Source organism: Hippocampus guttulatus, chromosome 3 (genome assembly GCF_054856545.1).
Source record: "Hippocampus guttulatus isolate MCC_2025c chromosome 3, RoL_Hgut_1.0, whole genome shotgun sequence".
Classification (NCBI taxonomy): domain Eukaryota; kingdom Metazoa; phylum Chordata; class Actinopteri; order Syngnathiformes; family Syngnathidae; genus Hippocampus; species Hippocampus guttulatus.
This window is the reverse complement of record NC_141263.1, coordinates 15,217,644-15,233,098: the sequence shown is the minus strand read 5'-3', so window position 1 is coordinate 15,233,098 and position 15,455 is coordinate 15,217,644. Positions and strand designations below refer to the sequence as shown.

Sequence of the window (15,455 nt, the reverse complement as noted above, 5' to 3'; positions counted from 1 at the left end):
TACTGTATAATGTATCATTTTTCATGAGCTGCACCCATGGCATTAAGCATTTTCCAACGTGTATTATTTTTAACAACATTCCAAATATGTCGTTTGTATACCCAGAAAAATTCTGACAGGTTAGCTCATGAAAAAATGGGAGGAAAAAAGATTGTATTTTTTTTTTTAGTGCCGATGACTCCTGTTTGATTTCATAAACTAGTGCAATGTTTCCCCTACCTTTATTTGCAACAGAAACAAAAAGCATCCAAATCTGTCATGCCCAACACGGCTTCTCTTCTGGTGAACCAATTACGTCACATCCAGACGTGCTAAAAGGGGTTACTATAATGCAATACTTATAAATGGCAACCGTTGGACACACGGGTTTAATGTAGCTTTTAGCCATCCAAGGAAAGATCATTTAATTGCTCTGTCACTACAGGTATATGTTGCTGGCAAGGATAGATGAACAAAGGTATATTTGTACTTGATCATTTTCAGACCAAGGAAGTGAAATTTGATCATTTCCCATTTACAGTGGCATGTAGTCACTCAACTGGTGCATATGACAGTATACAGTATGTTGTATATGACTTTATATTTTTAAACGTAAAATAAGTCCAAAATCTGATAAACATGTCGATGGCAAACCAAAGCTACAGAAAGAATAAACCAAGATGAAGTCTTGAATGTTAGATTAGCATCCAGGGCAAGCAGAATGGGGGTCATAAAGACAGTGTTTGTATTTTGTCCTGATCTAAGAGTATAAGAAAACCTTTATTAGTCTCGCAATGGAGAAATTCCTAATTCACAGCAGCAAAGTTATGAAAGGAAGAAGTAGAACAACAAAATATAGGAGCTGCTGGAAAGGCAGCCACTCTCGCAGTGCCATTTTGAAGTCAAAATAACAAAAATAACACAACACAACACATAGGACACAGACAGTCGTGCAATCTTCACCACTTTTCTGCATACACTTTGTTGTCTGAAGCAGTTATAGATGAAAGAGGAGAGGATCAAAGTGTCCTTTCATCAGTGGATCAAAGAATTGATGTGTTCATTTGTGCTTCGTGTTCATGGATTTAAATGACTGCTAATGGTGTCTGATGGTACCAGTTGTCAAATAAAATTAAATAATCATCAGTGAGGTTTAGAGACAGCTATGCAGGTTTTTGATACACTAAATACTCAACACTTGTTTGAAAAAAAGACAAGTTTGTTATATTTTTGTGTTTTATTGAGACTCAGACTTTTCACAAGTAAACACAGTCTAAAATCTAAACAATTTTGTGAAAAACAAATTCATTGTGATGACATGACAAACAGACAAGCATTAACAAAAGCATGATAATAATAAGAGATACATTCAATTATCCTGACTTTGTCTTCTGAGGAGGAGCAGCCAGGGTCCCCCTGAGTTTTATATAAATGACCCACGGCTCTCGACACTTGAACTCATTATCACAACATTACTGCCCAAAGGGGGAAAAAAAACGAGAAACCTGTTAATTCCATTCTTTGCAATTCACATCATCGGATAGCAACGCATGAGAAGAGAGCAGGACAACATGCAAGGTTGTTCTCATGTGTGAATAAGTTGCATTTGGCCAGATTCTCAGAACCACTGATTCAAAAAACCCACGACAACACCTCCCTTTAGCGGAATCCTAAACACAAAACAAAATACCATCACAATATTTCGCGCAGTGTGCCGTAGTTTCTTCTCAACCATATGAGAAGACTGGCCAAGTTCAACAAGCCACAAATAGAAACGATGCATTTGAACCGATCCGTTCTCGCCAATATGCAACGGTGACCTTTTCAAAAAAAATCTTTGGTTTATAATCTTTGCTCCTGAAAAGAAAATGTAACTGATTGTATCATCCAAAAACGACTTCCGATTAAATCCTCTGATTAGAAGCAGCCAATGTATCTGTGCACCCGCTGACCTTTCTGCTGCAGTCTTTTGTTAAAGGACTTGAATGTTTCACTGTGCTTTGATACTTCTTCAAAACACATCGGGTCCTTCCTGAGGGGAACGGAACTATTCATTTCGATATTCATGTCATTTTCAATGAACTTGTAAGTCAAGATAGAGCTGCATCGGAATCATAGAAAAGATCATTGGGTGCACGTTTGCAAACACGGCCGCACCGTTGCAACACAGATATCACTAAGAATGCATATATTTCTCACCTACAATGTACAAAACATCTGGTTGCATCAGTTTTGGAGGAACTCAGCAAGAAGGTCATTTGTTTTTGTGCGCAGCATAGGAATGATTAGCAATTGTCACTCATGGACGTGAATGCTGCTGGCACTTTCCTGGGGGGAACTTGTCCTAGTTCAAGGCCACTAATGTGCATTAAAGGCTTGGCTTTGAAGAACAGCGCCTCGGCTGATCTTCATCTTTGGTCAAATGCATTTGATCATTCCACATTCTCCTCTCCGCTGACAAGACTCAAATTAGGGCTGAACAATTTCTTGAATTCAAATTGACATTTGACATACATGTTTACGCCACACTTGCTTGTCGCAGTGAACGCTTAAAAGACTGCAAGTTAGTCAGTTCCCAGCTTGAATTGAAGTCGATAAATAAACGGTCGTTCATATGCATTCATGATTCATTTGATTTGATTTTAGCGTAAACATGATAAAGCAGACATTGTTTATTTTAATAGCGCTTGTTTTATTGCTACTGTTTGTTAAAAATACATGTAAAGAAGAACTTGAAAGAGAAGTGGCATATTAATTCCCAAATGCGATATTGAGGGAGAAAATTTGATCATTTCTAAAAATCATTCAGCCCTAATTTAAAACAAATTCAATGTCAGGTATGGAAACATGTCTTTGGGTCCTAGCGTCGGTCACCGCTACGCATTGGCCTACTAATATAAAACGACTTGGCAGACAAGTGCTAATCATTATCTACTCTAGAGGAAAACAAGAAAAAAAGATATCTGGAGCGAGATTCAACGACATCGCGTACTCAGTAGTACAAAGCCTCTCATAAAAATAGACATTTTCAGGAAGTTGAACCGTATGTCGTTCATTAAGATTCTTCACTTTCATCCCTGATGATTTAACACTCGCGGTGTTACTCCAATCACTCTTCATGGATTCGCGTCCTCTACCTGAGAAACGGGAAGCCGCGCTCGGCCTCCCAGAGGTGAGATCCGTCCACGTTAAGGCCAATTATCAGGTGGTTCAGTACCTGCGTGCCACTGCCGGCACCAGTATGAAGCCGTTTGAGCATTTCGTTCAAATCTTGATATACAGCTTAAGGTCCAGGCACTAGCATGCCGTTTTTCCTCACTAAAAATACTCCTAGTGAAGTGCAAAATTGCATTTGTGGAATTTTATAATATCACTTCACTAAGCTGTAAAATAAAATACATTCAACTCAAATGAAGTTTTAACAAGTTGGGTGAGCTCACAATTTCAAGGCAGGAAATCAGATTCATTTCTTTATTTGGGCACATTTCACGAAATGTTTTAAGCTTTACCTTTGTGACAGTTGGCTGTCTCGCATTTTACAACAAAAAGTTGACAGAAATGTTGTCCCTTCTATCGAATCCCAAATGAAAGATAAAAGTACCAGCAACTCAGCAAATTGTTTTGGAGCAAACGACGACCTTGCTTCGTTGTTCCAACATTCTTGCCATAAATGTCAATAACACATCTTTTATTATTCTATGTATGTCTTCATTTTATGCCAAAATATGCATGTTTTTTTGTTTTGTTTTCAACCGTGTATGACAAAGCAGTCCTAACTAGTGACGACAAAAAGTGCACACATCTTCAGCTGGATTTGAAATGATTACATTTGAGCATTTATTTGACATGCTGCAAGTGTGCTGAATTGCCTTCCTCATGAGGGATGAGAATGTACTTGGACCTTCAAGTGGCTATCAAGCATATGGAGGAAATGCTCAAAATGGCTGGCCATACGCTTGCTGTGTGCCCACGGACACAAGCAGAAGGTAGACGTAGAAGACAAACAATACAAAAAAAAAGAATCACATAAGGATTCGGGTCTTGTGTGGAAAGTCTCAGCTACTGGCACAGAGATACATTCATATCGAATCTATTCGGCATTTCGACACACAGCTTACTTAGTACTGAGAAGATACCCTGTCAGTTCACCATGTAACACTACATGATTTTTTTTTCAATGTACCAAAACTTTGTTCCCTGAGTTTAAGAAAGCCGACAAAGAATCAAATTAATGGGAGGTAGTATAAAAACAGGAACAGCGAGGGAAGCTGTCCACAAACATAAACACAAACAAACAATAATATACATTACTTGCTTCCACGCCGTGACTCAAGAATGGATTGGAAAACACGTCTTAATACTGGCTCAGGACCTCGGCAACACCCGAGGAGACAAATGTGTGTTTTGCATCCGGCGTCAGAAAGGAATGGAAGCCGCGCCGCCCTTACTTACATTCCAGTGAATAAGAAAGGGAAAAGGAAAATCAAGACGAAATGGGAGGACGATCAGAAAAAGAAAAAAAAATCATCATGAAGTATCACAGGTTATGGAAAGTCGCACAAGACAGTAGTTATTAAATACACAGCGGAGGTTTGGCTCATAAGTGAACCGAGGTAGATAATCAGCGAAAAGGACTTCCCTTTCGCTCCAGTGATAAACTCTCTTAAATAAAGTTTTTTCTCTTTAACATTCATGGTGGGTGAGATTTCGTTTTTTAAAAAATGATCCACAAAACAAAGAATATAAAAACAAAACAACAAAAAAAAAAACCAAATGCCTGCTGAGATAAAATGCTGAAAATTGAGCAAGCTTGAGGATGAAGGTTTGAAAAAAAAAAAAGTCTCACACAGGCGCACACACAGGCAAAGCGCTTTGAGCATACTCAATATCGATGATTTCCCGCTTTGGATCCATGTACTTGTACATGCTTTGTCTTCACTGGCAAGACAAATCAGTGCACTAGTAGTTAGTGTCATACAAATCATGATTTTTTCCACGGCGATATGATATTTTTGCGTGGTGCACTGCACTTACCTCCACTTTAGTAGTATTTCGGACTAGGCCAACTACATGCGAGGCAAAACTGCACAAGTTGACACCTGCACACTATTAGTATGATTTGTGACATTAAAATCGACTAGTTATCAACTCGAACTTCACTGATATTACAAGTAACACCCAGATGTCAAGTATTGCCTCACTAGTAACTTGTTAATTCTCCTACGAGTACCGGTATTCCAAAATTGAAATGCTACACTAGTGCGCTGAATTATCTTCCTAGTGATGGCAAAGTGGTTATTAATACATAGACCTCAAGGCCATACTACGTACTAGTAGGCAGTACTACTGCTAAAATGTTCCTAGCAACTTAGTCAGACACAGATTCTACTAGTGCACTGAATTGTCAAGTAGTACCAGTTGATGAACCTGAAGCTAAATATCAAGGATATGGAATAAATGCTCATTAGCTGTCCTTATCCAGACACACATAAGATACTCACACAACCTCACACACTGAGAGCAGAGGCCGAGCGCTTTGAGATTCCTGATGACAGCGGAGATCATCAACCGACTCCACCAACCTCAAATCCGTCTGACCGTCCCGGGCTAGACGACACGCTTGTTCCTCTTCCTCGCCGCCACCGCTGTCCTCCGCCGTCGTCACGGACGACTGGCGGCTGCTCGGACCAGGCGACAGGTGGCTCATCTCCGTATCGTCTTGCGAGAAGCGACCGGAGTCTGTGGTGACGTGGCTGCCCTCGCTGTTGGAAGATCCTTCCGAATCCACGGCATGCCCAAGCAGACTCTGCGGGGAGGCGGGCTGCTCTGCGGGGACCGACAATTCCTCTTTGTAGGTCAGTACAGTGGTGCCCGGCTGGTAGGAAGCAGTCCCGTGTCTCGTCTTCTACAATACAGAGAGCAGAAAAAAATATATATAACACATCTAGGTTACACACAAACTTGGTTTTCCATGTGTGAGCTTTGAGGGTCACATTGGTTGCACCAGAGATTTTCATTTGTGTTACAGCACTAGCGCGACTTTTAGTACAGGGGTCACCAACGTGACACCCAGCCTGAGTAGCTCGCAGGCCTGAATTAGAAATAGTGGAGCTCACCAGTGGTAAGACATTGTGATGTTGCAGAAATGTTGCAGAAGTAATCATTATAAGATGTAAACATTGGCAGAGGTTTATCAAAAATAATGTGTTGTATATCGATATTTCCTAATTATTGTGAGAAATTATGCCCATGAGCGTTGTCCATCTCCAATAAAAGACAATTGGATACGTATCTCGATAAATGGGGTGCAACACAAACAAACAATGGTGTATTTTAACCCTTTCATGCACCAATAAAGATAACCTGGAACCTGATAAGCCGTCCACTGTAGTAACCATGAAAGGGTTAAAGTAGAACGATTCGAGTCGGTTCCATTACACTTTGGCATATGCTTGATTTCAGTGGCGGTATTTACTTTACCTGCACCTCTTTACCGCTTTTGTTGCCATGGCCACTGAAGGAAAACCATTTGCTTTTCTTCTCAGCACTAGACTGAACTGGACCAAGGGAATTTATGATGAGGTTTGATCCACCCTAGGAAAGAAGGCAAAGTAAGCATAAGCAGGATACAAAATATGAACCCAGGGGGATGTCGAGTGTACCGCTATTAGAAGCATGTCAGAAAAGCGGCATGTAAATTTGATGCGGTCCTATAGAAGATTTGGTAACTAAAATAGCGTACACTGTACTGTAAAAATTACAGAACACAGTTATTATATTGCCATGTACTGTACTTCAAAATAAAGTATCGGGACTGTACTTTTCAAATAAATTTGAGTGGGTGCATTGCAAAATAACAGTAAATTACTGGCATCTATGCTCCCAGTAATTTATTCTGATTTAATAGAGAAATTCTTGACAGAGCTGAAAATGGATTAGTAGATGATTCAAAGCTGCGTTACATTCCGTGTTAAGCACCTTGGCATCGATGAAATAATTCTGGCTCATCACGGCAACGCTCACATCAGGGTTCTCAGCCAGGCCCTGTGAGCCTGCAGTAGAGGCGAGCGAATTCCTTCCTTCTCTGTGCATTTTGACGGCTGATTGTTTCCTACGAGGAACGCACAAGATACTTGAAACTGACTGAATCGTGGATAGCAAACAACTAGTAGACTGTACCTGTGTTTGCCTCTGCATACTATGATGAAAGCACAGATGATGATGCACATGAGCGCAATGGAGACCCCCACAGTGATGCCTGTCATTGACGTTTGGTCTAGGTGGTAGAAGCCATCGGAAAAGACTGTAAAAACCAAGATGAGGAGGTCAAAATAATCCTCTGGGCTCCATGGCGACCATTTGTTTCCACTGCACTTCCTTTTATAAACCAGTTTGTTTCGATTCATGAAAAATATAATGCTACTTCCCAGTGGTGGGGATTTTAACTTCAGCTCTTTCAATAGATCCACAACGAAGTCTTTATATCCATTTCCACTTTGTAGTTCTGTCATGGCCACGTGTGGCCTGTTGACAACTGCATTTTGTCATTCCTTGTTATTTACTGGAATGATTCACACAATTTGGATAAAATCGGTTTCATTCTAGACTCAATGCAACACAACATAACACGCGACAGATGTTTTTTTCTTTTTATGTGTTCTACCAGATTACATCATTCATCAGTTTTTGGAAAAGGGCAAAATTACATGTTATCTAATATTCTTAGTTTCTGAATAGCATTTAATGGCGGACAGCAGTCCTGTGGAGCAAATGACAGAAAACCTTGGTTTTAAAAAGTGAAGCAACATTCTGGTGAAGAAGTAATTATTTTGCATTGCAGACTATGCTTAAGTCTAGTAAAACTGAACAGGCCGTGAGTTTGAAAAAGAGTAGACATGGAACGAAATGAAGACATTGCTGACCATTGGACCGTGCGGAGCCCTGCGAGAGCCGAGGGTCGTGACCAGAGGAGGGATCTGCTCGCACTGTCAGCTCCACCATGTGAGAGAAGGGCCCATCGCCCATGTTGTTGGACGCCGACACTTTCACCAGGTAGAAGTGGCCAGGCTTCAAGTTCTCCAGCAGCGCCATGGTGATACTCCCTGTCAGCCATACAGAACAACTGCATTGCTCTTATTTTTGTTTTGTGCTCATGACTATGTTTACATGGAAAGTTGTTGAATGAGAGGGAACAAAATATTTTGACACATCATTTGAATATAAAAAGCCTTGTAATCATCTCTGTGGTAGCACAGTGCACTGACAGAGCAAATAAGTAAAGAAAAAAGAGGAATAACGACTTTGTTGGGGGGAAGAAAACTCGACTAAGTCGAATAATTGCACCACAAAAATAGGTCGGCACAAATTTTTTGCCCCAAAGATTTGCCAACATTATATTATGGCACCCGCGCAGACTTTCAAGGCAAGCGTGGTCAATACATTCTGATGACCGTTTCAGTTTACTGGCACCCTCTATTGGTGAAAAGTAGTGTCTACAATCAAACAATAAAATAAGTCAATCAGTATTCGCCACAAGCTGGGCGTGCTGGAGCCGATCCCAGCTGTCTTTGGGCAGTACGCCCTGAACTGGTTGTCTGACTGGTTGTCAGCCAATCGCAGTGCACAAATAGACGAACAACCGTCCATGCTCACGATCACACCGAGGGACAATTTGGAACGCCCAATCACTGCCATGCATGTTTTTAGAATGTGGGAGAAAAACAGAGTGCCCGGAGAAAACCCACGCAGGGACGGGGAGAACATGTAAACTCCACACAGGAAGGCCAGAGCCGGAATCGAACCCTGGACCTCTGCACTGTGAGGCCGACGCGCTAACCAGTCGCCCACCGCCATCATCAATACCATCATTATTTTTCATGTTTTGATAGCAAATAGACATGGATTTCAATTACTTGCTTGTAGATATGGCTCAAAAGATTGTGTGTAAATAAGGTGAAAAGCAAAGTAATCACAAAAGAACGACAAACGCCGCGAACTTAAGCTGTCACGCATCACAACAAAGGGAAGAGAAAATGTTAGTGAAGATGAAATAACTTATTGATTTCCAATGGACAATTTGTCGAGGACTGGAGCAAAGCTTTGTGAATGGATTTATGTGTCTGCCTGCCTGTGTAGCTCTTTTCTCTCGCTTCTCACACATACACATACCTTCTCTTTGCACCACCTGCCATTCTCCGGTGAGCCACTCATTTCTGGAGGCATACAGGATTGTGTACTGTGTAACAGAAAGATTGGCCTCCTCTGGGGGTTTCCACGAAACCAGGGCGGTGTCCTCCTCGATCAGAGTCACTTTGATGTTGGTGGGAGGCAGCGTGGGAGCTGTGAGAGATGGAAGACAAATCATGTCAATCCAGGTGTCAGATTTTTTTCACGGGCCACCTTATAAGTATGCGGGCCACCTTAAGTTTCCCTCGGATGGCTTGTATGACTTTGAACTTATAAATGCATGCACGCCTGATGTTATTACGTTTACACAACAAATTGATGGGGAACAAGCCATTAAATTGTGTGTTCACCTAAGTTTCAGTTTATTTTAAAGGTGGGATTGGTAACAAAAACTCTTGCAGTATCTCATATGTCAGTGTTGTGAAGACAATTTGCAAAAACAATGAAGTCAACGGACATGATGTGACTTCTCGGGTCCCAAAAAATGATGCCGCAGGGCACATCTGGCCCCCGGGCCTTAAGTTTGACATCCATGCCCTAATCAGAATCAAAAGCTGTGCCAAGCTTGAATCCAAAGCGATGTAATGTTGCCATCTGCTGATGTCCCTCAATCCGGTTATTTTGAAGCTTTAATTTCCCAGATAAATGGCATGAGACCCTCTTGCACGACTACCTGTTTGAAAAATGGACTTGACAAATGTACATATTCGTCAGTGGGAGTCAACAGTTGAATTCCAGCAGATGAACAGAAATGTCAACAGCAATGAATGAGCTGAAAATAACAAGTCACCTTCTATTTTAATACTGTTACAGTGAAGATTTGTTATTTGGCGTGAATGAGCGTGCGTGGGCGTGATCTGTAGCTAAGAGCAGCTTCTGCGCTCATTAGAACTGTGAAGTAGACATGCTAACCACTAGATCAGCGTCCACGTTGTGTACAAAAAATTGACGTGTGTTCATTGCAAGCCTTATGATTCAATGATAGGATTCAGCATCTGTGATTTACAGATGCAAAGGCACTCACCCTCGGGGAAAGTGCTCTGGTAGACCACGGGGCTCCATGGGCTGGACAGCTGGTCAATATGAAGCCGGATAGCAAATTCATACTTGGTGTTAGGCTGCAGATCTCGCACGAAAAGGCTTTGCTCATTCCTGAATGCAAGATCGATATTAAAAAAAAAGTAAGCCTGATGAATACATTCACACATTGATGGCACATGCATGAAGAACAAGCTCTTACGTTTGCAGGTAGAGCACCAGGGAGGCGTTCTGCAAGCCGATGGGATTGCATCGGACGGTGTAGTTGACCGCGTGACTGGAGGTGAAGGCCGGTCGGCCCCAGTGAAGAAAAATGGTCGACGAACTGTTGGTCTTTGCGTACACGTTATGAGGCGGTGGGGGTGGCGGCACCAGGCGATCTCGGACAGCTGAGAAATGCAAAGGAGGGAAATGATGCTTGCCGTTGGCATCGGAAAGATATGTATTCAGTAGGGCCTGGCTTATTTGATCAGTTATTTTTAGCTCTTTTAAAAGCTGCAAAAAATTGGCCGATGTTTTGCTGATTTTTCTCTCTTTTGTAAAGTTGAACAAATAAAGGACAAAGGATTGTAAAATACATTATCAGGTGTTCTGCCTGTAATTCATACATTTATCATTGTAAACATTAAGGGAGAAAAGGGGAGTTATTTCATTCATTATAAATATAGTTTTTAATCGGCATATTAATCGTTTTCAGAATTTTATCCTGACCAATATCGAAATCGGCATGAACCGCTAAAAAGTAGGGCCCCAGTAGTCATTGAACATCTCAAAGGTAAAATACAGTGAACGGCAACTAATATTGCAGTTTTTCATTCGTGACCCCGATTTTAAAGCAACCATTATTTGATGGATTTTTACGGTATGCAAAGTATGTGCAGTCTAGTCCAAATTTAGACCTGTGCACTTTCAGTGTTGTACCACAGCGTAGAAAAAAACTGTGTTTTGTTGACACACGAGGTGTTTTTCAAAACTCACAGACACATCCGGGGGTGCTGATAGTCTGGTCTGCCTGGTAGCCATCGCCAATGAAGTTGTAAGCCAGAAGCTTCACGTGATACTTCCTCCGTGGGTCTGCATTTAAAAAGAAAGTAGATAACAACAAAATCAAACAATGTCGGGGTTCAGTTGTGGACGTTGATTAAGAACGACAAAGATTTACTGCTTGTGATCACTGAGAATTAAGAGTACGGTATTTATCCTGACTGAGTGGGTGTAGGGTCAATGGGGGCGTTGGATGTTATGGTGTGTTGGGACTGAGAGCGATGTCAGCAGGCCAGATGCTCTCACTATACGATTTGACTGGATCAATGACCCAGTCATAAGTCTTTTGAATGCAAAAAAACCAAAAAAGGTCCTTTATCTTGCCCAGGTCAGCCTTCGCTGCTTAGTGGTCAGTGGACACTTCTATTCACAGTCACAAGTGGGGGGTTAAGGGGTGGGGACTGGACTAAGAAAATCTCCAGGGAAGGACATTGGTGGTGGTCAACAGCAGTTGTGGGCCGCGGTGACCTTAAGGACCCTGACCATGTGACCAAATTCAATTGTTTATTTCACACTCAGGATTCAGAAACGGTGCAGATCAAATCTAGTCATCCAGTGCAACATGATATATTTGAGGATATAAAATAACATGACGTTAAAACCACATTATTCCACAACTTCCATTCAGAACGTGAACACTGAATTCAACAAATAAATAGAGTTCATTTTCAGATGACCATGACTTGGCTGACTGACAATCTACAAAAGCATGAAGGGGAGAAACATGCAATTTCGCAAGCACACTAGTATTTTGGTATTGATATTGTGACAGTAAGTTAAAAATGACTTGCACGATTATGCCATAGCTTTCTTCAAACATGATCATGAATGTCCCTTTCTATGGTTATACAGTATATACATTCGGTACAACTGCATCCAGTGACAACAGCTGTATAGTAAAGTTTTACCAGAGGTATGAACTTTTGAGAATGTGTTTATTCAGTGATGTTGAAGTGCACCTTCCTACCAAGGTTACATTATTTTGCTACAGATCAGAGTATGGTGCGCATAAGACATGAAAAAATATTTTTATAAAGTGGGGCCTTAAGATACAAAGTAATTTTGTTCTGTGACCATGTTCGTAACTTCCTTGCATGTTGCGTAACACTTGCATCGAAAATAATCTTTCCACATTGAAATACATGGAAATAAGAAACATGGCACTGTGTAAAATTGTACTTTCTAAAAACATACAGTAATGAGATAATTAAATCAAAAGCATAATTAAATAGGAAATTAAACAGGTTTTGACACATTTTTTGTTTCAAATTCCAATGGACATTGTGCTGCTCCTTTTGGTGTGCATGCCTTGGCCACTCGGGGGCAGTATAATAACAGGCATACTGACATACTGTACATGGAGCCAGTCTCAAGTTCTTGCTTGTAATTTAGAGCAAAAAAAAAAAAGTGATTTCAGCCACTGTCTCAAGGCACCACTATACCTCACTACTACAAAATTACTCTAACTCCAATCGCAAACAACTTCCATGCACGTGTACCTGCAGTTGTGGTCATTTACTAAGAAGAGTGATAAAATGTGACTGTTTCAGGAGAACAACATCAAGATGTTTAATGCTAAACATTAGCAGAATAATCAGAGAACAAGTTATGTGCACAAGGTGTTTAGGACGGGTCAGGAGTGGCTCTCCTTCCACCACCCCCCACACAGGCCCGAGGAGCCAGACCAAGGCCAGGGGGTCAACCTGAGATAAAACTCTGAAAACTCAGGTCACGGGTGTGGAATATGAGAAGAACCTCACAGGGATTCTTATTAGTTCCCCTAAATCTGCCATCATGCTTTGCATAGTTAGAAACTGTTTGAGAGTTTTTGATGCCAAGCTCAAGGACCTAATTGAACACTTAACTTTGATGCCTTTTTGTCCACATCAAAAGAGAAGCATAATGTGCATCTCAATACAAAGGACCTAGCGTAATTATGTCGCAGAGGATCTCTGACGGGGTGAGTGGGGTGCGGGGTAGGGGGCGTAAGCTGTGACATCTGGGCTGTGACCTTTGACATGGAATCCGGGCAAGCTAAATCCTGCAAAAGGAGGGGATATTGGGCTTTTTTAGAAGGGGGGGAGGGTCAAGCACAGGAAGTGCAAAAGCAGGACAATACTACCGAGAGACAAATCTTAATGCTGAAATGTTTGAAATGATGAAGGAAGTGTGGCTCATTATCAATACAGCCTGTTGTTGTGTTTTACTACGGTCAACGTTCCAAAAATGGGTCCATTTTTAATTGGCTCATTCACTCATTCACTGTCGAAGTAAAACTCATTTCGGTACACATTGGAATGAATGGGAATGCCATTCGTCCATTCCCCCCCTCCATAAAAAAAAATATAATTAAAAAGGAAAAAAGTACGGAATAAAAAAATCATACCATAATTAGACAAAATGAAAAGAACAGTTTGTGTATCAATACAGCCATGTACACATTAATGAAGATGTTCATAACTTCTGTGAGAGTGAAAAAGCGACACTAAGATTTGCCATTCTTTGCAGAGGATAAAGACCACATCCCTGTGGGAATTGTTATGTCTGTTACTGTACCATTTGCATTCAAATATCCTTGAAGCATTATAACACCGCCACCTAAATGCTATTCGTTAGCCTGTCTATTATGTTTCCTATAATGTGTTAGCATCAAGCTAGTAGACTTTAAAGCAAAGTTTTGTGCTTGTTTTAAATGCAGAACGTGATTATTTTGTTTGTGTTTAATTTAGTAAGCTTCAATCAAGACTCGCAATAAAAAGCGAGAAGCCACTTTTTTGAGGAAGTTGCCAAAGTTCTGCTTGCTGTGAAGCAAGTTGGATTGCCTTCCCTGCCATTTCATTTCTCAAATATTTGCATGCAAAACAGCAAAAAACAAAACAAAAGAAAAACATTGGCTAAATGACGGCTCGTAACTTGTAAGTCTTGTCACTCACATCTCAAGGCACCACTACAATGAAAAACTTGTACATTTTTCTAAACAATTCATCAATGAAGCAACAGCCATGTTATGGTAAACTGTAAATTCATTTCGACCTCTAACAAGGCACTGAAATGTTTGAACATATAAAATTCCAACATTTGGAAAAAGTTATTACTGATAGTTTAGTTATTTTTACATTTGTGACTTGTACAAGAGCTTTAAAACCACATTTCCCGATGGCTCCTAAACCATTTTTTTCTTTCCATTTCAATAGGAATAAACCCAAAGTCACTTATGAAAGTTCCTACAATATAGCACTTTATGTAAAGGTTTTATTGGCTACTCAATCGAATAGGGTTAAATTATTCATTTGCCTAGATTACAACAAATTGTATTCTTAGAATACAGCATTCTTCAATTCGTAGGCATTCCTCGAGTAAAGTATGCTCCTGTCCTTCCCACTGGTGTAAATCTCTCATGGCGTGACTTCCATAAATCAATGTGTTTGTATTAAAGGGCACATTTGAGCCATTAGTGGTCACCCTCTTCTTTCTTTTTTTTAACTGCAAAAATGCAGACCTCATTGGCCTCTAAGGTTTTGTTCTGCCCTGCTAAAGGCCCCCCAGGCCGTAAGCAAGCCTACCCTGAACAGGGGTCGTAAACGTCAGGCCTCACCCCGGCATCTATCATCCCGTCCCCCGCATCCTCACTCTCACCCTCTCTCTCTTACACACACACACAAAACAAACAGAAATGTCAGCGCAAAATGATCCTTCAAGTGAGCTCCAGAATAACATGCATCATGCATATTTGGGTTGCATCAACAAAATGAACAGATGATGTGTTGTCATGAGGCATGAATGTCCAGTTGGGTACACACCGCTGCCTGGTGCCAAAAGGTTTGAGTTATTTGAGCTCACCTCACAGGCCAGGCAAAGGACACAGTCCACACACACAGACGAGGTAAAGGTCACACCTTTTACACCCGAGCGGAACCTCCGGAACACATTCCTGTCCCTCCTGGTGCGCTTTCAATCATTTGGGACTGTTATACTCTACTTTGTCAAACAGCTCAGAGTAGGCCCTCGTGAAGCCATACACACCGTGCTGAATCAGGAGCATCCGCTTTGGTCACAACTGAGCATTCCGAAATCAATGTTATTGACAACAGAAGGCTGGATGAGTAGACGTATTGGAAATGCTATTTAGAGTACAAGAATATTCAAATGATAAAGATCCCCTGGTCATCAGGAAAATGAACAGGCAGCATTTTTGTTAGCCGCACAAT

The 15,455-nt window shown here is 41.1% G+C and overlaps 1 protein-coding gene across 1 annotated transcript in view; it reads right to left on the bottom strand.

The window, feature by feature from the left end:
- Positions 1-1,235: 1,235 nt before the first annotated feature.
- Positions 1,236-15,455, bottom strand: part of prtga (protogenin homolog a (Gallus gallus)) — a 39,516-nt gene continuing 25,296 nt past the window's right edge. The window contains exons 11-19 of the mRNA XM_086107535.1: positions 11,182-11,277; positions 10,406-10,592; positions 10,190-10,317; positions 9,148-9,318; positions 7,902-8,081; positions 7,159-7,282; positions 6,958-7,090; positions 6,460-6,573; positions 1,236-5,884 (exon numbers count right to left, since the gene is read on the bottom strand). Coding sequence (XP_085963661.1) covers positions 5,477-5,884; positions 6,460-6,573; positions 6,958-7,090; positions 7,159-7,282; positions 7,902-8,081; positions 9,148-9,318; positions 10,190-10,317; positions 10,406-10,592; positions 11,182-11,277 — 1,541 coding nt within the window. The 3' untranslated portion in view covers positions 1,236-5,476. The remainder of the gene's footprint in view (positions 5,885-6,459; positions 6,574-6,957; positions 7,091-7,158; positions 7,283-7,901; positions 8,082-9,147; positions 9,319-10,189; positions 10,318-10,405; positions 10,593-11,181; positions 11,278-15,455) is intronic.